The sequence below is a fragment of the Sebastes fasciatus genome, chromosome 24 (genome assembly GCF_043250625.1).
Source record: "Sebastes fasciatus isolate fSebFas1 chromosome 24, fSebFas1.pri, whole genome shotgun sequence".
NCBI lineage: Eukaryota > Metazoa > Chordata > Actinopteri > Perciformes > Sebastidae > Sebastes > Sebastes fasciatus.
Window position 1 is genome coordinate 11,582,686 of NC_133818.1, and position 22,011 is coordinate 11,604,696.

General features: G+C 40.3%; 1 protein-coding gene across 3 annotated transcripts; it reads left to right on the forward strand.

Annotated features, from left to right (window-relative positions):
- Positions 1–5,457: 5,457 nt before the first annotated feature.
- LOC141762684 (protein boule-like) lies at positions 5,458–21,724 on the forward strand. 3 transcript variants are annotated; one of them, XM_074626666.1, is made up of 11 exons: positions 5,458–5,581; positions 18,091–18,243; positions 18,927–19,018; positions 19,135–19,189; positions 19,313–19,388; positions 19,643–19,803; positions 19,934–20,005; positions 20,117–20,152; positions 20,240–20,356; positions 20,994–21,086; positions 21,213–21,724. In XM_074626666.1, exons 1-11 carry the CDS (start codon positions 5,576–5,578, stop codon positions 21,345–21,347), a joined length of 996 nt encoding a protein of 331 aa, XP_074482767.1. In that variant the 5' UTR covers positions 5,458–5,575; the 3' UTR covers positions 21,348–21,724. The 3 variants fall into 3 exon arrangements, with proteins under 3 accessions (XP_074482767.1, XP_074482766.1, XP_074482765.1); XM_074626665.1 differs by lacking the exon at positions 5,458–5,581 and adding an exon at positions 16,137–16,333 and having other exon boundaries at positions 18,115–18,243; XM_074626664.1 differs by lacking the exon at positions 5,458–5,581 and adding an exon at positions 16,138–16,333.
- Positions 21,725–22,011: the final 287 nt, after the last annotated feature.

Consider the following 22,011-nt stretch of genomic DNA (forward strand, 5'->3'; position numbering starts at 1 on the left):
GGACGCAGGTGCTCGGTGCGCTGATATTACCCAGGATGCTCAGGGTGGAGGGGTGTAGGGGTTATGGGGGGGGGAGGGAAGGAGGCTCTCTGTGGAGCTCGCAAACACACCTGTGATCCCCTGCTAGCACGCTCACACACACACACACACACACACACACACACACACACACACACACACACACACACACACACACACACACACTCTGCCCCCCCAGCCCCTGCGCTGCAGCACGTTAATACACACTCTGATAAACAGGCTAATACTCGCAGCGGCAGCACTTTACACGCCATTGAACACAACACACGGTAGTCAGTGAAGCCAACACGTGGCTCTGTGTGTGATGTTTTGTGTGTGTGTGTGTGTGTGTGTGTGTGCGCATTGCAATGCCATGTATGCAACAAGAAGGGTACATTGAGGCATTGCAACCTCATTAGAGGAAGTTGTGGGTGTGCGTATAGCAGAAAGGGCAACCTAAGCATTTTTAGTATCAAAAAGAAAGAAAATTCTGGGTTTTATTTTGTAGTTTTAGACATTTTAGTCTCCAGCTTTATTGCTAATACCTGGGGATGCGACTGTTCTGTTACACAACTTAACAACAGGGTGCAAAGGACCTTCCATACTGGTTCTATAATGCAATGCAAGATTAGAATACCTCTAATACATACTATGAAGTGGTTTAGGCTGAACTCAAGTGCTTACAGAACTCGTCTGTTTTTTCTGATTGCTTGACTTATCTGTTGTAAAACTCAGCGATGCCACTATAACATCATTCCCGTGACTCAGAAATGAAAGTAGAGAGTGAAATGTAAGCGGCCGAGTGAAGATTAAACCTATGAAATACTAGACATTTAGTTGTTATTAACCAAAAAACACTCAACACGCAACTCTTGGTCCATGACACACACACACACACACAGATGGCGAAAACACCCCTCAAACACCCAAAGATGAAACGAGTCGGAAAACGACCACATCACATCTCCTTTAAAAAACAAACATTTAATTATGGCGGCTCTGGCGCATTAGTGGCCGCCCAGCAGGTTTTGATGTGCCCCTCTTAATCGCGTTACATTGAGCCTGTAACATTTTTACGCCCACAAAAAGACATTTCAAAGCAAATCCCTTTAAGAGGAAAATGAAAAACAATTAAAAACTAATACGGCTTGTAGAAGTCTGGAATCTGATAATTTAGTGTTCCATTTATTTCAAGTCGTAAAAAGTTATATTTGTTGTTAATATATAAAAAAAAACTTGGCAGCTTGTAAATTTAAAGCTAAATTAGAGAGTTCAGTCTGTTTTTTGAAGAATGGGCAAATTATTTTTGGGTTGCTCATTGATGCATGTGGTTTGTTTCTGTATAACTGATGGATGTTTTATTAAGTCTGAAATCATGAGAGAAACTTTTGATTTTATTCTTAACTTCTCTTCGTCAGGGGGAGTCCCACAGGGCAGCGTCCTGGGCCCCATGTTGACGTCCTGTAGAACCTTATTTCTGCTGCTTGTGACCGTAGACGAGGCTAATAATGTCAGCCGTCTCTTTATGAAAAACTACTAAGATTTACATCCAAAGCCAACGTTCAGTACCAATGCAGGGATCAGTGTAATATTCTTACAGAGCAGAAAAAGGAGGTCAACATTGGTTTTCTTTTTTTGAATCATGCTTTTTATTATTTTCATAAGAAAAATGACTACAACAACGTAAACCATAACAAACAAAGTATCATAAGTAAGTATTCAAAAACAAGGGAGGAGAAATATTATGGTAATAAAATAAATAAACAGAAACAGAAAACATTAAAATTATATATATATATATAATTTAAAAAAAAAAAAAAAAAAAATAAGAATAAGAATAAGAATAAAGAAATATAAATAAATTAAAATAAATTAATTTAAATAAATAATTTAAATTAATTCACACACCAGATTAACATTGATTTTCTTTTTTGGATTCATGCTTTTTATTGTTTTCTTAAGAAAAATTACTACAACAACCTCAACCATAACAAATACATTTTTTTTACATATAATAAGAGATAATAAAAGCAAAGTATTCAAAAAAACAAGGGAGGAGGGAAAACAATAATAAAATAAATAGATATCTAATATAAAAAATTAAAATAAAAAAGATTATTATAAAGAAGAAAAAGATCATCATAATAATAAAGAAATATAATAAAAAGAAAGAAAGAAAATAAAGTCACACACCAGATTAACATTGGTCATCTTAATATTTATTCATGGCAGAATGCCATGCTGCTGTTGGTATTGATTCTAATGCAACAGAGTGGGCTGGTTTTGCGGGCAGTGATTCTAAGTAGATTGATCAGGTTAATCGGTGGTTCATCTCTCTCTTCACCACCAAGTAAAAACTGTTATCTCATGTATGAAATAGTGTTAAAACTAAAGTGATTAGTATGCACGCCTCCCTGAGCTTTGACCACAGCAGCGGCCTATACTGACGAGCTTAAAGTGAGAGTCAATGAGCTATTAATTGTGTGATTATGTAAGGCAGCAGTGGCTTAATTCACGCTCTGTAAATAATTGTGTCATTGCACAGTGAGTTCGCTTCACCTCCCTGGATTTCACACCATATCCACCAATGGTGACTTTCAATAGAAACCCAACACAGAATCAATTCACTGGCAATGATTTATGGAAAAAGTCCAGTTAGGTAACAACATTTTTAGACTCAACACCACCACTGAAATTTCTGTTATTTCTCATTTTAATTTGAGTTCATTTGTTTTGAAATGTTCTGCAAATACTTAGTTAAGTCATAAACAGAGTCAGAGATCAAACCAAATGCATCATATCCATAACATAGAAGGTGGATAAGTGACTGGACCACAGGTGAACTCTTTAACTCTGGAAGCAGGCCTCAGTGTAACCTCAGCGCGAGCCAGTAGAGCCGTCGAGGAAGCGCAGCTGGCCGGGTGGCTGTGGGCTCTCGACACCAGCTGCAGACTTCTTGTGCAGAAAGAACCACCAGGTGTCGGGGATTTCACGCTCCTTCCCTCCTCCACTGGTTCCCACTGCAGCCTGCTGAACCGTCACCGGGTTGGATTAACACCGGCTGTTCCTCCACGGTGCCGCCATGGGCCCCGTCGGCACGGCAGCAGCGCTCTGTACCGCTTGTCGGTCTCCCTCGCACAAAACGGAACAGAAGTATGTTTGGATTCAAGTTTACTTTGAGTCACCATTGCTGAAGGGTGCAAACTTGCACACCAGTCGATCACAGTTGTTTCCACTCTGTCGACACTGTTGTTGTCAAGTCATGGAAATTCTTCCTAGACCATCTAATTACACATAATAAACTGAGGGTATGAAATGATAATGATGAGAAAGGGGTTAGTTCACATAAATTACGAAGACTAATTTTCAAATTTTCCATGTAGACAATTAGATAGATCATCAACTTGGGACCTGGGACACTTATGTGCCGATCTATTTCTTGGCCAAGATCAGTGACTTCCTGGAGTCTGTTGGTTTCCTGGCAACCTCATGGTGACGACAAGACCGTAGAGGTGCTGTTAGGCAGATTGTGTTACCTTTGACGACCTTTGACGACCCAAAGCATGGAAAAACTCAGATTACAACACACAAAGGGAGAGTGACTTCATTCTCTGCTCAGGTAGACATTACTCCTCTATATCGTTACATAGACAATAGCTGTTTGCTGCTATAATTAATGTTCTGGATATCGTATAGAGCACCTTTAACGTAACGACGGAGTGGTATCAGTCTTCTTCTCATCTAACTCTCTGCAAGAAAGCAAATATTCTCTTCTCACTCTTTTCTTTCCTCCTCCTTCTTTCATTATTTCCTTCTCCCTTCCTCCCTCTCCTCCGTCTATCCGATATCTAACCATGAGTGTTTGAAGCTTAACCGGGATGTAAACAGAGAGAGGAGGTCTTCAGAGTAGTAATCACACACACGGACCATGTACACAAATCAATACGTATACACACACACACACGCATGCATGCATGCACACACAGCGGAGGTGTATATTATATTCAATGAAGCCACACACACACTCATGAGCAACATCATATATTCAAACACACACACACAATGTTCAGAGCAGGCAGCCCATACTTGCAGCCTGCTAACAATTACAACAATTAGTGGTTCGGCATTGCCAGCCAGCCACACTGCCGGTTTATAATGTGATCGAACACAAATGTCATAACAGTGGAGTTTTGAGACAAACAAGCTGCATTATCAACATGATGCCTGAAAGTCAGGTCAGGAAAACAGAGGAAGTCGGCACATTTACTGAATCTTCTGCATGTCAGTAAGCCCCACATTTCTTTGTTTGCACTGTTGCAACTGCTCACTTTTGAAATATTTATCAGCGACTGATTGGTTTGCGAGTTTGGTGGAGATTTGCAGAGGTGGAATTTGAAGAGCTGGCAAACCAAAAAGGTGGAACTAACCAAAAATAATGATCTGAAATGCTGCACTATAAGTCTTCGTGCAAAAATGTCAGCGGGTAAAGACAAAGTTTATGAGTCGTGTCTAGAATGTTACCCACAAATTGTGAAAACTTGCCCCGACAACCTATCCTAACCTTAACTATTCAAGGTCAATGCCTAACCTTAAACATCTCGTGATACCTTCTAGCCCCAACCAAGTATATGAGCTGAAGCGTAAGCGAGCATTTCAATTATCCTGGAACCAGGAGTTTAGTTGGGTGGCATTAGAGAATGTAGGCGATTTAATTTAGGCTAATTAAATAAAGATTAAACACGACAATTAACTTTGGTCTTTGTTATATTTCGATAACAAATAAAACAATAGGGGCAAGTAAAAATGTACTTTGGGCAAGTAGATTTCTGACAAAAAACATTCAGATTCATCCACAAAGAGTATCCACAGCAAGCTCCATGGAGACTTAACTTTGTAGAACAAAAACATCATGGTAAAGGTCAAACGAGTGTGTGATGCTGTCTGGTGTGGCCGCAGTATCGTGTCACATTCAGGTGGATTGGAGGTTTTCGGATGCTTCGGGGCACAGCAGGAGAGCATTAACGGCTGCTGCTGGATTGAGCAGCTCTAACTGGATTAACTCCGGGAGGAGAACTCGCAAGTGACTAAAATAAGGTTAGTGGGCATGAATATGTGTGTGTGTGTGTGTCATGACCATTAACGCACCACCATCCGCACGGATCAAAACTGGACTTGCATTATTCTTTCAGAAGCTCACACACACCTCTGTAACTTTATTTGTGGAGTACAAACACAAAGGGCCTTTTTCACAGTAGACATTTTGACATGTCACAGTAGGTGTAAATAATGAAATGAGCGAGTTCCATTAAGCTGCTTCAGTTTCAGGCTCCTGGTATTGTGCACGCTGGCTCACTGTCACGCTCTCATGTCTTACTGGGACACTTGAATAGAACAAAACCATCGTTAATGTTATTAGCGACACCTGTGCTTTCCCTCCTGCGACAAGTCAACATGTCTGCTGTGAAGAAGGACTGTGGCTGAGCTGCGACTGCACTCTTTTATTCTCTCATCCTCTCTGCTCAGGTTGGACATTATTTTTTACAGCGGGGTCGGGCCGATGAATGTAAGTAATTGGCACAAAAACAATGTTAAATATTTAATTCAAAACTTACCAAATTATTAATTCAAGTATCAATATTTGATATGCATCTATATTTGCATAGCATAACAATTTTATCTTATATAGTACTCCATTGGGGACTCGTGTGTTGTTATGCTGCTACTTATTTAGTACTAAAGGTTTGCATAAGACTGGATTAAAGGAGGTGTTTGCATTAAAAAAATACACATTTTTTTCAAGCACAGGTGGAACATTTTATACTTTGCATGTGGTTAAGCAACATCTTGAAGTTTGAAAATGAGTTCCTCTCCCGTGCCCAGCGGTTATTTCTCCATATCGGGGTCAGGGTTAAAGGGGTCTCCTATCTGCGGAGGCATGTATAGCATTGAAGTGGCTAGCATTAACTGGTTGCGAGTGCTCATCTTGATTATTTCCACTGTATGTTTGTCTGGGACGAGACTTTTTGTCGACTTTTCCGTCTCTTATAACCAACTTTGGACTCTCTGGCGCTTCGTTCCCTCAAAAGGTCAGCACTGTCGGAACAGAATCCACTGGAACCAATTGATTTAAAGGTTGTTGAAATTTGTGGTTGCTATTGGGTGCTAAAAATAAACTAGGGAGTATATATTTAAGTATTAAAGGGACAGTTAACCCCAAAATCAAAAACACATATTTTCCCTCTTAACCTGTAGTCTATCAATCTAGATTGTTTTGGTGTGAGTTGCAGAGTGTCAGAGGTATCGACCGTAGAGATGTCTGCATTCTCTCCAGTATAATGTAACTAGATGGCGTCCGGCTTGTGGTGCTCAAAGCGCCTAAAAGCCACATTTCAAAAACTCAACAGCAATGTCTCTTTCCAGAAATCATGACCCCATTACTCAAGATAATACACAGATGTTGTGTTAGCGTGTTAACGTTAGAATAATGGCGGACAAGTCGGCGTGATGGCGTTTAATAGTCTCATTTAGCCACAAGCTGAGTGCCATCTAGTTCCATTATACTGGAGAGAAGGCAGACATCTCTACGGCCGATATCTCCAACACTCTGCGACTCACACCAAGACAATCTAGATTTATAAATAGCACTACATGTAAGAGGACAAATATGTATTTTTTAATTTGAGGTGAACTGTCCCTTTAAAGCTGCCAGTGTCGCCAACTGGAGCAGATTTTAAAAGAAGACAAACTGATGAAGAAGATGAAGATCCTGAACGTGTAGAGTAAAAACCATCACGGCCTCACAGTGGATCGACAACGATCCACCTACATCTGTCTCTCTGTGTCTGTCCTCTTCGATCTCTCCAGTCGTCTGTCTTCCTGGCAGGCAGCAGTCTATCCTACGCTGGGACCGAAGCCTCCTCGGCAGACAGCGGCCCTAATTTCATTAATTATAAACCAATATGCTGCTGGCAGCCCCTCTGGAGAGGACTTTACCCAGCGCTGGCATCTGTTCAGCGCAAACACAGCGAGGGATGGAGGGATGGAGGGAGGAGAAAACAAGGACATCTCTGACTCCCGCCATGGGTGAAGCATGGTGCTGTGCAGGGGAACGGATAAGGGGGGGGGTGAATGTGGTGGTTGGTGGGGTTTGAAAAGTTCATGTTTCCAACAAGGATGCTTAAAGTAGCAATCCAAGATGGATCGCGTGGTAGCAAGTTTTAGAAGAAGAAAACATGTCTTCTTTAATTTGAATTTCACGTATTTACTTTTATATGCAGCCCTTTATCACACGGATCAGGGAGGACCTTTACTGAGAATGAAAATGATAGATTTCCATTTCTGGAAGTTAACAACCCCTGACCTGTATACTCATGGGACAGTTTTTCTTTTGGATTTCCATTGTCTTCAGAAAAACAAGCTACTCACTGCCCCAAAATTACATCCAGGGCCTCGCACCAATTTGTTGCTTTGTGGTTTGCTCTGCTGCAAAAATCTCCAATTCTCCTGCAATATCCTCTGCTACACCTTTCTGTTTTCCACTGCTCATTCCACCTCCTTCTGAATGAAATCTCCCCCTTAAATGCTTATCAGGGGCTCGCTGTATGCCTGCGGGTCGCCACAGGCACTTTCCATTGTTTCCCTTTGTTAAAATAGCTGTTGTTGATGTTGCAGATGAGTAGTAAAACGGCGGTTATTGTTTTGTGTTTGCTGTAATGGTTCTTGCGGGCGATGTGACGACACATCTATATCAGTGGGCGAAAAGTGAAGCCAAAGAGGAAGTGCCTTAAACTTGCATTCTTTCTAACAGCCAGCAGGGGGCGACTCCTCTGGTTGCAAACAGATGTCTGATTGTATAGAAGTCTATGAGAAAATGAGCTTACTTCTCACCTGATTTATTACCTCAGTAAACATTATAAACATGAGTTTATGGTCTCAATCGCTAGTTTCAAGTCTTCTTCAATACAGCATGATGTTCATTTAGTAAATGATGGTCCCATTTAGAGTCAAATAGACCATGTCAAGTTGATTACATCCACTTCTTATATACAATCTATGTAGTGTAGGTATTTTTGGGGCTCCATACTCCTTATGGTGATGCAATATTATGTCCAAACTCAACACATTATAATGTTGATGACCCTTGACCTTTCCTCTAATACCGCTCACAGACAAACAAAAGAAAAGGAAACAAAGAAACAGAATACATATAAACAGGCTGTTAATTCGTCCACACCAGAACTGCACACGCGCATGTATTCAAAGTGCAAAAGCGTGTTACCAAAGTGGAAGCTGTTTACTCCCTCATCATTCATAAATTATACACATAAACACACACACATAGAAACACAAAGGATGCACAGGATCACTGGCAAAAAGTGCTATGGTTTAGTTTTATTTCTGTGTCGCGTCAGTGTCAAATAATAAGACAAAAGTACCATCAAATGAGTTAAAATTAAGATTTGAATGGTTATAAATCATCATAAAATAAGGTGATATCTTAGTTTGGCTTGCCCAATACCTTTAACTTCCTCTGTGCAATTTGTTCTTCTTAATTTGTAATTAATTTTCAGTTATAGTTGCGTGTTTAAAACTGTATTTATATCTGCATGCATTTAAAAAAGAACCCCAAACCAGCGATGGGGGAAAAAGGTGAGCTACTTCCTGTATCACCGAGCAGCTTTAATGTGATTTTCAGCTCTAATTAGAGTTAAGTCACTTAGTGTGTTGTAATGATGTTTGGCTCACGGAGCAGCAGACGCCGTCCATCAGCCAAATGAAATATTAAACTGACCTACCGCTGGATTACGTGCGTGTGTGTGTGTGTGTGGGGATTCGTATTTGTAGTCGTGTCAGGAGACCTCCGTAGCACACTGGGCGTCTATTTTTCTGCCACATACAGTAAACACACACACACATTTCTGACCTACATTCACAAACAACAGGGTGTCAGGAGGGCAACAAATGTGTGTGTGTGTGTGTGTTGGAAATCTGCAGGTGCACTGGGCCGTGAATCTAATGCAAAATTAGTGTTATCTCGCTGCCAAATAATTCATGGTCCCGCATCCGAAATGATAGCAGAATGACTCGACTTGTCATCCCCTCGGTCTCTGTCACTCTCCCCCGTGAACCATGTTTTATTCACAATGTCACATGGAGCAGAAACTAGTAAATAAGTGCAGCTACAATTGGCAAATCCCCTGCTTTTTGATCCCAAATGACTTTTAGGCCTGATTCGAGGCCATAGACAGTAGATAAAGGGAAGACTTATAACCTTTTCTACAGTTTTACAGCACATCATGTAATGCCACACCCCTGAAAATAACCATTACAGTCAGGCTCCAACATGAAATATTCCAATGAGTATTGTAGTGGGAGCTCACAGATACTATAAAATGAGCTCCAGCTGGGTGACTGCATGGGTGGGTTTCCTCTCCCAGAATTATAATAATCACAATTTTGTACCTGCTACATCCAATAAAGGAATTAAAGGAGGTAAAAAGAAACAGCAAAGAGACTTGGCTTCACTTTTAGTGCGCTGGCGAGAGCCCAGTTGAGTGTGTTTACTTTATTGTAGGTCAGTGTGTGCACACCCACTAACTATAGCCAGGGCCCCAGCATATAAAACCCTAAATAATATGTCTACATTTAGAGAAATCATCGGGTGTCGCTGTGGAATGCGACACCATTGTGGTGAGGCATTTTCACAAAAGAGCAAACAACCGCTGGAGAAAGCCGGAGTAGGGACAATATGTAGCTGTAGTTATGTTGATATGATACAATGCGTTTCTTTCATGACATCAATCAATAAGTGTGTTTTAGTCTCAGCTTTATTTTATTAGTAAAACGTGCTTTTCCTTCTATGACGAGTCAAAATGTCTGCTGTGAAAATACCTATTATATATCACCTCTTCACTCTCTTAAACCTGTGAAGTGAAACCACATTCTGGCCCGTAGTGCAGCTTTTTTACCTTGTGCCATACAGACATAAACCCTCAAAAGGCATCATATCTCAGCCATACTACACTGCCATCTATCAGGCGCTGAGAACATAGCAGATTGCCATACATACCATACATAAAGATAGAGAGAATGTGTCACTAAAGGAAGCAAAAAACATATGGAACTGGACAGAAATGCACCGACTCAACTAGACTCTTATTATGAAGGGTTGCATGAGAAGCTGTAATAAACATATACAGAGTCCATAACAGCTGCATCTTGTTTTCTCCACTGGAAGGGCACCTTAGAGTGAACTTTATCATGTTTTATCTACCATAAGGGCATCCAAGGGGGCACCTTATCATGTTTTCTCCACTGGAAGGGCATCATAAAGGGCACTTTATCTTGTTTTCTCCACTGGAAGGGCACCATAAAGGGCACTTTATCTTGTTTTTTTCCATTTAAGAGCACCCATTAGTGCACTGCATCTTTTTTTCTCTACTGTAGGAGCATCCAAGAGGGCACTTTATACTGTTTTCTCTACTGGAAGGGTATCCTAGAGAGCACTTTATCTAATTTTCTCCACTGGAAGGGCATCCTAGAGGGCACTTTATCATGTTTTATCTGTCAGGGGCATCCAAGAGGGCACTTTTGCTAGAATGCGAATAAACTTTATTCCCAAAATGTTGAACTATTACTGTATGAAAAAGAAAAAATAAGAAACTGAACTGCATTAGTGGTAATCAACAGCTTAACTTTATTCTTACCTCCTGAAACATTAGAGTATTGCAGTCAGTTTTGATCCATAAATAAAACCAAAATACAGGATAATTGAAAACAATATTTCCAAAATGACATCTGGACAGACATAACTTATCAGAATATTCCATATCTGTAGGCTATTTCTTAAAAAAAACTTAACATAACTTGAGTTAGGTGGGTCATCTGGTCCATAGTGCAAGTTAAAATGTACTTTCCCCTGTGCAGCATGGTATGAATACTAGTGGGAATAAGTTGGATATGAAGCCTGGATGCTACGCAGGCGACATATGATCTTTGTTTTGTCTTGATAAACAAAAGTTGACAAGAAACACAGTCTCTAGGAAAAGCCTCCCTCCTCTGATAACCTAAACACACTCGCATGCAAAAAGACACACACACACATGATTGCATATACACACATTCACACTCAAAGCCACATGTCGAAGTTGATCATATTTGCCAGGGAAGTCCTATGATTGTAACATAAACAAAACGGAGCACAAAGAGGGAGGTCTGAGCCCCGTAGTCACCTGAGTATTCGCAGACATGAAGGTGTGTGTTTATGAGTGTGTGTTTTCTTTTGCCCGGCTGCCTCTAATGTAAGAAAACGGCCGACTTTGCCGTGCTCCGCCAGACTACAAAGTGATTTTATCTCAGTTCATACGAGCTCTTTTGTTGAACCATCACATCTTACCCCGCCACCTCCCCCAGCAAACCCAAGGCCATTTAGAATAACAGATGAATAAATGGACGAGGGGGAAAAACAGTGGAGTGAAACCACAGTGGAACTCAGTAATGGTCAGCCAGGCCCACCACGCCTCAGCAAATGTTTGTCCAAACCTGTTATTTCTGGCATTGTACTGTCTCAAAGAGATCATTTTATTCTCCGAGTGGAATGCAGCAGCTATAAATAGTCTGGAGATGAAGGAGGGGAAATCAGAGATTTGTAGAGTAATTACAGAGCCAGAGTCGAACCCTTCTGTTATGGCTCATTTTTCATCAACCTCTGTCTCCACGACTGTCTGACTGACTGACCGACTGAGGTAAAATGGACGTTTTCTCGGTGGGAAATGCATGTCTGACCTGATATTTGACCTCTTCTAGATCTGCTTTTATGTACTCGCGAGTCTCAAGATTTAAAGGAACAGTTCACATTTTGGAGAAATAAGTTTTTTATATGAGTTGAATGAGAAGACGATGCCGTTTCATCTGTGAAGTGAGACAAGAGAAACCACACATTTGACATTTTTGTGTTTTGTCATGAGTAATGGTTTTGATGACATCCTGCCTATAGGGGCATCAGATCAGAATACACACGTGTCACTTTGGAGGGTGACAAACTACATATTTTTTCATTTAGTTTAGTAGACTGAGAGAAACTGAGAGAGGGGATCATCCCTATATGTTCCCAGGGTCCTGTTCCCATGGCATGGGTGTCTCTTGATATAAACTAAGTGATTTGTAAGGGATATCTTCACATTTCAAATTGCAAAAGAACGGCGGGAGACGGATGTTTCAAATGCAGTTTGAATGGTACAAATCTGTTCAGCCACTGTGGAGATGTAAACATCAAAAGTCAAGATAAACTGTTTTGCACGCAAATTTGAGGGCGTATTTAGGAGTATAGCATGAGTAGATGTGGAGAGGAGGTTGTGTTGCTCTGGCTCTATCTGTTTGGCGTGGAGAGGAGGTTGTGTTGCTCTGGCTCTATCTGTTTGGTGTGGAGAGGAGGTTATGTTGCTCTGGTTCTACCTGTTTGGCGTGGAGAGGAGGTTGTGTTGCTCTGGCTTTACATGTTTGGTGTGGAGAGGAGGTCGTGTTGCTCTGTCTCTACCTGTTTGGCATGGAGAGGAGGTTGTGTTGCTCTGGCTCTATCTGTTTGGCGTGGAGAGGAGGTTGTGTTGCTCTGGCTCTATCTGTTTTTGGCGTGGAGAGGAGGTTGTGTTGCTCTGGCTCTACCTGTTTGGCATGGAGAGGAGGTTGTGTTGCTCCAACTCTACCTGTTTGGTGTGGAGAGGAGGTTGTGTTGCTCTGGCTCTACCTGTTTGCCGTGGAGAGGAGGTCGTGTTGCTCTGGCTCTACCTGTTTGGCGTGGAAAGGAGGTCGTGTTGCTCTGGCTCTACCTGTTTGGCGTGGAAAGGAGGTCGTGTTGCTCTGGCTCTACCTGTTTGGTGTGGAGATGAGGTTGTGAACATGGACCCTGCAAGCACAGTACCCTGCGAACATAGATACGTTGCCCTGAGAGGGGTTGCTGGGTCCTTTTCCTCCAGCACACAGCTCACTTCAGAGCCACATTACTCACATGCTGACATCTCAGGTAAACAGGGCGAACGACAGGAAACAAAATGTTGTATGGAAACATGAAGTAAAGCAGGAGTTTGTGTCCAATGGGAAGGAAATAGATGGGAGGAAAATGTGCCGTGCCGTGCCCGTCCGTGATCAAGTAAATTACATTTTGAAATACAGTAATAAAAGGCTTTTAACACGTACGCTATTAGCAAAAATGGTCCCGCTGCCACAACAGAACCGTGTGATCACACAAGAAAGACTTAATAAGAACACAATATTACTGGAAATCATGCTTTAAAAACTCATCAATACAAAGAGCAGAACTAAAACAGCCAATAAAAAAGAAACCCTAACGTTCAGCTCTTTTGTTTTCAGCGCAAACTCAAGCAGCCAGGCAAGTTGTCCTGACAGCACTTGTTTCTTAAATGATCTTTGTGGAGTATAAAAGGACTTTTAGCTGGTAAATTGCTGTAATTATCAAACATGCCCTTCTCATTTTGCACAGTCAGACACTCGTTGGCAAATTCACCCGACAATTAAGAAAAGCTGGAAATGAATGACAAGTAATGGTGTGGCCCACATTACTCGGATGAGGACAAACAATCTGGAGAAAGGAGGCTGTAATGACGGGAAATGTGCAAAACAGGCAGAGAGGCATGAGCTTTTTTGAAGAGAGGAAGGGGATTCAAAACAATGTTTGCAAAGTTTATCTGCAGTAGTATAGAAAATGTGCGAATATTTAAAATCCTGCTGCTCCTATGTGTTGTTTATTCAGTACTGGTGGCTTTTCTCTCTGTTGGAGACACTTTGTAGGCTTTGTACTGTCGCTTTGTTGTGGTCTGAGGGAGGAGGAGGAAGAGGTGGAGGGCACAAGATGCAAATGACAGTGTTTCAGAGCACTTTGTCGCCAATCATAGAGAAATTATAGCTCCATGAGGCTTGTACGCAACATATAAAGTGGCTTCTCGAGGATCGGGAGTGGAAAAGTAGACTACTTGTCGTAGCTCGGACTGTTTTACACGGATCTACGGGATTTTCCAGAGGATCGTCCTGCTTGTGAAATCTCTCTGTCCATTCATTTATTTAAATCCCTGTTCATTACTGTTATCAGGCTATTGAATAGGCATTATCAACATACATCTGTCGTAAATGTATAGGCTAGTAGGGCCCTACCAACCTGATAATAGGTTCAAGAGACAACTATTTATTTTAGTGAGCAGTCAGGTCACGTGACGCCCACTGAGAGGGCACTTTAACATTTCCAAAGACTGTTGTGGTAAAAATCACAGGAGGTCAAAGACACTGAGATCGCACCCACACACTGAAATCCAATGTGTGGGTGTGGGTTATATCTAATAACTATATAGGGAGGCTCCAACATCTGTGTCCTTGATGTTCTCCAAGGCAAACTTTTAAGTATTAAAAGCATGTTGTTCTTGTGAGCAACACTTAATAAACTTTTTATCTTACAAAATGTGCCTGCAAAATGGTATTCAGATTATTTTGCACTCACACCCATGCTATCTCTCACACACATAACAGTTAAAGTGGCAGTAGGCAGTATATTTTTGGCATCATTGGGCAAAAATCCCATAATAATCTTTCAGCATGTTGTAATTCAAGTGTTCTGAGAGAAAACTAGACTTCTGCTCCTCATCATGGCTCTGTTTTCTGTGACGGTCATGTGACAGATGTCAAAAAGACCCTTTAAAGCTAGACTGAAGATATCATGGCATCATATGAAACTACAAAACCTGATGAATCCATCGGTACCAACCGTGTCATACTAGCTTGAAGCATGAAGGAGGTTAAATAACGCTCCAAACTTGCGCTAAATTTTGGCGAGGAAAAACTGTTATGTCCATTTTCAAAGGGGTCCCTTGACCTCTGACCTCAAGATATGTGAATGTAAATGGGTTCTATGGGTACCCACGAGTCTCCCCTTTACAGACATGCCCACTTTATGATAATCACATGCAGTTTGGGGCAAGTCATAGTCAAGTCAGCACACTGACACACTGACAGCTGTTGTTGCCTGTTGGGCTTGAGTTTGCCATATTAATATATACATATACATCTCCCTTTATGGTACATTTTGAACAGATACAAATTGTGTGATTGATGCGATAAATCGCGATTAAATACTCTAATCAATTGACAGCCCTAATCTAAATCAAATGTTGAAAATAGTCTTGTAAATTTACCCAAAGTTAAAACATTTTTAACATGTGTGGTTTGTAGGTCAATTATTCAAAAAAATAAAAATGGTAAAACGCTATCACAAGTTTGTCATTTCTAATTAAATGGGGAAGAAAATTACTCCATATTCTGAGTTTAGTCAAAAGAAAACAGTTTGTAGTTGTATGTACACCCTCAGACATTAATACTACCAAGGTCTTACTTATCATTATCAATAGGAAGACATTTTATTCATAGAGAAATGTCGCCCCTGTGTGGGAAGTATATTGTACTGCAATAATCTGCCTCAGAGTACAATTCACAAGACAGTTTCTGATTTTAATTTTTTGCTCTTTATTATATTTTCCATCCCTTTTATATTTACTATAAATTTGTGCAAATGTTAACTAAGTTGAAAAGTAAACCATTTCCACCCACTGAAGTATATTTCTAGAATTCATATCCTCTTATATAGTGTGCATAAAAAGTATTCACCCCTCTTGAAGGTTTTCATTGTTAATTGTTTTATAATTAACACACAAGTGATCTACATTTAGCTAATTATGTTACACTACAGCGTAGTGACGACACTCAATTCAATTTCAATTCAATTCAATTTGCTTTATTGGCATGACTGTCAGGTGAACAATATTGCCAAAGCGTCAATTCAATAATAAATTTTAAAAAAGAACAAAATAAAAACAAAAACATATATATACAATTCATTACGCAAATTACAATATATAGATCATTAAAAAGAACATGCATGGAAGAAAACAATAAAGAAGTAATTAATGTTTGTTGTGTCAATAAAACAAACACAAATAAAAAACAATTAATAACAATATATTGCAATATCAAAGGATAAATGGTAAAAAGTAGAGGAGTAAATAAAAGGCAGAGTGTGAGTTACATCTATTTGGTTTGCGCACTGACGTCACGTTTACGTACCGACGTAATGTGTTTACGTAACCAGCGAAGAAGCTCAGGGGCAGAATGGAGCGGCACAGTGTGTGGAAATGTTGGATTTAAACGTTGTTTTCACCCCCGGTTAAACATTTAATTACTCCTGATAGAAAGCAGACATCTGTGGGAAGTTAACCATATGAATGTGTTAACAAGTATGGAAGTGGAGAACCAAAACGAGGTGAGTAAACTACCAAAGCCTGCACCTTAACGTCACCACATGGCTGGCTAATCGTTATGCTAGCATAACAATGTCTAAGTAGCAAACTAACTGAAGAGGGATACTTGTTGGTTAAACAGTGGAGCTTTATGGCTGTAAAATACTTTAAAATAACTATGTTTATGTCAGAGCTAGCTTGCTAATAAGCTACAAAAGTGAGTTTTCTCAGGGAAGCCTGCTAGCCAATGGGAACAAAGATAGATTTATGAATGAATGGATGAATGGATGGACATCTCAAGTGAACAAAGTGTACTGGAATTAACATTTGGCAGTAATGACACCACAGTGGCTTATTCCTAGTCCAGAGGTCAGCAACCTTTACTATCAAAAGAGACATTTTAGGCAAAAAATAATAATGATAATCTGTCTGGAGCAGCAAAACATGTGATCATTGTGATGAAGGTAACACAGTTTATAGTCTAAGTATGTAGTATATAAGTCTGATGCAGCGAGGGCCAAAGAGACAATGTACTATAGAGTATTAGGGCCACATTGAGGGAAAAAACATCTGAGATTTACAGAATAAAGTCACAATTTTACGATAAAAAAAGTCGTAATATTACGAGAAAGTCATAACTACGAGAAAAAAAGTTGTAATATTGCGAGAATAAAGTCTCAACTTTACGAGAAAAAAAGTTGTAATATTACAAGAATAACGTCATAACTTTACAAGAAAAAAAGTCGTAATATTACCAGAATAAAGTCTCAACTTTACGAGAAAAAAAGTTGTAATATTACAAGAATAACGTCATAACTTTACAAGAAAAAAAGTCGTAATATTACCAGAATAAAGTCTCAACTTTACGAAAAAAAAGTTGTAATATTGCGAGAATAATGTCATAACTTCACGAGAAAAAAAGTTATAATATTATGAGAATAAAGTCTCAACTTTACGAGAAAAAAAGTTGTAATATTACAAGAATAACGTCATAACTTTACAAGAAAAAAAGTCGTAATATTACCAGAATAAAGTCTCAACTTTACGAGAAAAAAAGTCGTAATATTACCAGAATAAAGTCATAACTTTACGAAAAAAAAGTTGTAATATAAGGAGAATAAAATCATAACTTTATGAGAAAAAAAGTTGTAATATTACGAGAATAAAGTCATAATATTACAAGAAAAAAGTCGTAATATTACGAGAATAAAATCATAACTTTACGAGAAAAAAAGAAAATACGTAAAATTACTAGTTTATAATATTATGACTTTATTCTCTAAATCTCAGATTTCTTTTCTTTTCTTCTTTTTCTTCAATGTGGCCCTAATACTCCGTCGTACCACAGACCTACAACAACGATAAATACAAATGAAAAGGTAAACATAAAACAGTTATTCATTTCCATTTTTATAAATCCACAGGGAGCCACTGGTTGCTGACCATTGGCTCCGGAGCCGCAGGTTGCTGACCCCTGACCTAGTCTGACTACAAAGACTCAAGGATTTACTGTTTATTAGATTTGTATGTTGGACTTCAATGAGTGATTAAATGTTGTCTGGTAGGAATGGATGATGCTGGCGATTTTGTATTGAGTAATAAGTAGTAAAAACTCTTCTTGTGTACATCAAATGGGATTTAGTACTCCTCACATACTAAAATCCTAGTACTCGGCTACGTCCTGGTGGGAAAGAACTTCATCACACAGTATAGTCCCGACATACCTATGTTGTTTCTTGCTGACTCTGAATGCCTTGTCATTTTCTTCTCTCATTTCAAGTTCACATCCCACTGTCCTTCCCAGACAGGCAGCAGCTCCTCCACCCCTGATGCGTTACGTCCAGAAAACCACGATGACAGCCCGACCCACCACACACACCGCCCCGGCACTGTTATCCCCAATCGGATTTTTGTCGGGGGAATTGACTGCAAGGTGAGAGCTGCAAATTTACAGAATGACTGGCATGTTTGGTCTTCTGTAAGGGTGTAACTAACGAATATTTTCATTGTCGATTGTTTTCTCGATTAATCGATTAGTTGTTTGGTCTATAAAATGTCAGAAAATGGTGAAAAAATGTCGATCAGTGTTTCCCAAAGCCCAAGATGACGTCCTCAAATGTCTCGTTTTGTCCACAACTCAAAGATATTCAGTTTACTGTCATAGAGGAGTAAAGAAACCAGAAAATATTCACAGTTAAGAAGCTGGAATCAGAGAATTTAGACTTTTTCTTCTTAAAAAAAGGGTTAGGAGATTAATTTATTATTAATTAATCGTTGCAGCTGTAGTCTTGTGTGTCTTATTATAGATGGGTAGACACTAGAGAGCAGCAAAGCATGTTAATAAGCAACGGTCAGGATGAGATTGTGAGATTAGAATGAACATAAGTTATAGGAGGCCTACTGTTACTCAGTAACTCCAGATTTCTCCAGTTAGAGCTTTTGGACCAATCATACAACTCTCCATTCTGCAGATACATCTGAATCATAGTTGATGCCCAAGGTTTACATTTTAGTAATCTCTCTCTTTCTCCTCTCCTTTCCTGTTAGCGGTCTACCGGCTAATAAAGGCATTAAATGCAAAAAATAACAGTCGAAAATGTGTGTGTGTTTACGAAGGTTAACGAGAGCGACCTGCGGCATATCTTCTCTCAACATGGTGCAGTAAAGGAGGTGAAGATTGTGATAGATTGCTCAGGAATGTCAAAGGGGTGAGTTAATGTCATCATTAACAGTTGGCGACTGAATAGTAACGCAGGCAGATATTCACAGATTTACTATCTGTCGGTTACAACATCGTTTGTCTTGATTCTGTCTCTTTGAACAGATATGGCTTTGTTACATTTGAGACTAAAGATGATGCACTGAAAGTCCTTCATGATGTAAGTAAAACAGGCCTTTAAAGTATCTTGGAACAAAACTTAAGGTACATACAATGATGTAGTTTATCTAGCGAAATGTATTGTCTAATGTGGCGTCTTTTCCCCCCAACTATTATATAAAAGACAAATGGAATCTGTTTCAAAAACAAGAGGCTCAGCATTGGTCAGGCTGTCCGCAAGCAGCACGCTTCAGGACATAGTAAGTCAACTGTTTTAATACCCTCGTGATACTACAGTAGACATTCTCCTGATCACACAGTGGCACTGTCAAGCTTCAGTGTTTCACTTTCCACTCAGCATTGCAGCTGTAGTTCACCAGTTTGATAACAAAATTCACCCACAATTTCAAATGTGCTGGCCCCTTCAAACGTGTTACTGGCCCACAAAGTGACTAATTAGTTTTTGATGGTTATGAAATGTCCAGTAAGTTCACTGTTTCCTTCTTTTTCCCAGCTAAAAGTGGCCCTATGACCTTCCCTGACTCTGCCATGCCTCTGCCAATGTCCTGTGGGACTCTGCACCTGACCACGTCGGCAGGCAATCCGTACACCTACCACAACGGAGTGGCCTACTTCCACCGCTCCAACATGAGCCCTCCTGCCCACCACTGGCCTGTCAGTTCTCATTGATACAACACTTACCTGACCTAACACTTGACTTTAAATAGCAATCACTCATTCAAAATAAAGTCTTGGGTATTTAAAAATGTGCTGATTTATGATTTATGTGTTTCTTCTCTTGCAGCCTGCTCCTCCAGTGATGCATCCTCGGTCCCATCAGCCTATCTACCAGCAGCCAGCCTATCACCACCACCAGGTCAGCTCAGCCTTTTAGTGATCCACTGACATCTCACCGTGTCACCATTTAACAACTACAGCAGGGGTTTGAACTGTATTTAACAGTCTTTCTTCTTCACCCTCTCCGCAGTGTGCCCCAAACCAGTATCAGTGGAATGTCGTCCAGGTAGGCAAAATAACGCCATTCCTTTGTTTTTTAGTTCAGGAGAATTTGACCAATTGTTCCAACTGTTGGGAATGTTTTGTTGTCCAGACGCCGATGCCCTCCAGTCCAGTCGTGTACTCCCAGCAGTCAGAATATCTGTACCAGCCCGCTGATGGAGGCCCTGTCCAGCCTCCTCTGCCTGTCATGGAGGACACCACACCAGAGGTACAGATTCACCTGTTTGAAGGGATAGTTTAGGTGTTTTGAAGTGGGGTTGTATGAGGTACTTATCCATAGTCAGTGTATTACCTACAGTAGATGACGGTCGGCACTTGGAACTGAAGACATTGTCTATGCTCTCTTCAAAGCCACCAGACTCCTTTGACAAAAACAGTAATTTTACCACGCAGAACACGGGAGTTGCTGATCTACCGCTGCCTCGATCGAATAGTTTGTGTTATTGTGTGACTTTGGTGAATCCAAACTAACAAAAGTCAAACATTGACACAAACAAACTAACCGATTGATGCAGCAGTAGACCAGCAGCCCCCGTGTTCTGCATGGTAAAATTACTGTTTTTGTCAGTGGAGTCTGGTGAATCTGCTCCTACGAGTAATTCTTTGGTAAAGGATTTGCTGTTTTTTGGTGGAGAGACATGTATTGGGTTTATATTTAAATGTTATGTTGTATCATCTGTATGATTTAAGAGATAGAAAATGTCTTTTTTTCATTTTCTAACCATCAAACTTCCTGTTATGCATTTTCGTATGTCTTATAGTCCTTACTTGAATAAAAAAGTTTCTCTGTGATTCTACTGATTATGAACTGGAGCTCACTTCGGTGTGTTTTCATACATTTGCAGTTTGCAGATCCTATGCTGCAGCAGGTTTACCCGCTGTATCCTCCGAGAACTGAAGGAATGGCACCCATTTTTCTGCAACATGACGCTGGGAAGGTAAAAGACCTTTTTTTATATAACCATAATTCTGTGTGTTTTGGACTGGACCACTGTTTCTCTTCTAACTGTCATGTTCATGTCCTTCACTGAGTCTTAATGTCATCTCTCTCTCTACTGAATCAGATGTTTCCACACTCGCGGGCCCATCTGAAGCCAAAGCGCCGCCGATACATCCACCACAAGGACTACCACTACCTGCCAGAAGCAGCAGAGCCTCCAGACGCCTCCGTGCTCCACACTCACCAACCTCTCATGTAGGCTAAACCCACTGACTCCTTGTCAGGGGAAAAAAAACCACACACAGCACCACAACCTCTCGTGCCAGTTTAGTTCCTCCTTTCCTTCTCAACACATATAATCCATCAACTCTTTAACCTGTGCCTTACAACATAATGCAGTATGTTTCATGACATGTGATTTCATCGCCTCTTTGCTGAGATTGTGTCTGTTCTCACCAACTCAAGGTAAGCTCTCACCTTGTAGACTCGCAGATCTGTTTCTGTGTTGATGGTTTAATACAGTTGGATGATTGCAGTTCACTCTATATTACAGTGGCTCACATTGCATACTGTACATAACAGTGTTTACACTTAATTTCTCCTGAATTAACACATAAACTTAGCAATGATACATGAGTTTTTCCAGTAGAGAGATATCAAGAAGGCTACACTGTTGATTTTATATCCGTATAGCTGTTTGAGGCTCACTGAGATGATGAGTCAATCCAAACAGTATTTGGATGCTCTGAATGAGCTGCTGCATCTCATCTCGTCACCTCTGCGCAGCTTTATCAGTGTTAGGTTAGCGTTCAAGATCCTCTGATCCACACAAACAGTATTTTCTACCGTTTTTCAGTCTGATGATGTGAAGAAATGTGTCTGCAGTATTGTTACTGGACTGAGGCCTTTATCAGTTTGAACCA

Bases quoted from the DNA above. Each gene is read 5' to 3' on its own strand.
- LOC141762684 (XM_074626664.1), top strand. From the start codon at position 16,292: ATGAATGTGTTAACAAGTATGGAAGTGGAGAACCAAAACGAG. The intron at 16,334-18,090 runs GTGAGTAAACTA...TCTCATTTCAAG, and splicing joins AAGTGGAGAACCAAAACGAG to TTCACATCCCACTGTCCTTC. The intron at 18,244-18,926 runs GTGAGAGCTGCA...GTGTTTACGAAG, and splicing joins TCGGGGGAATTGACTGCAAG to GTTAACGAGAGCGACCTGCG.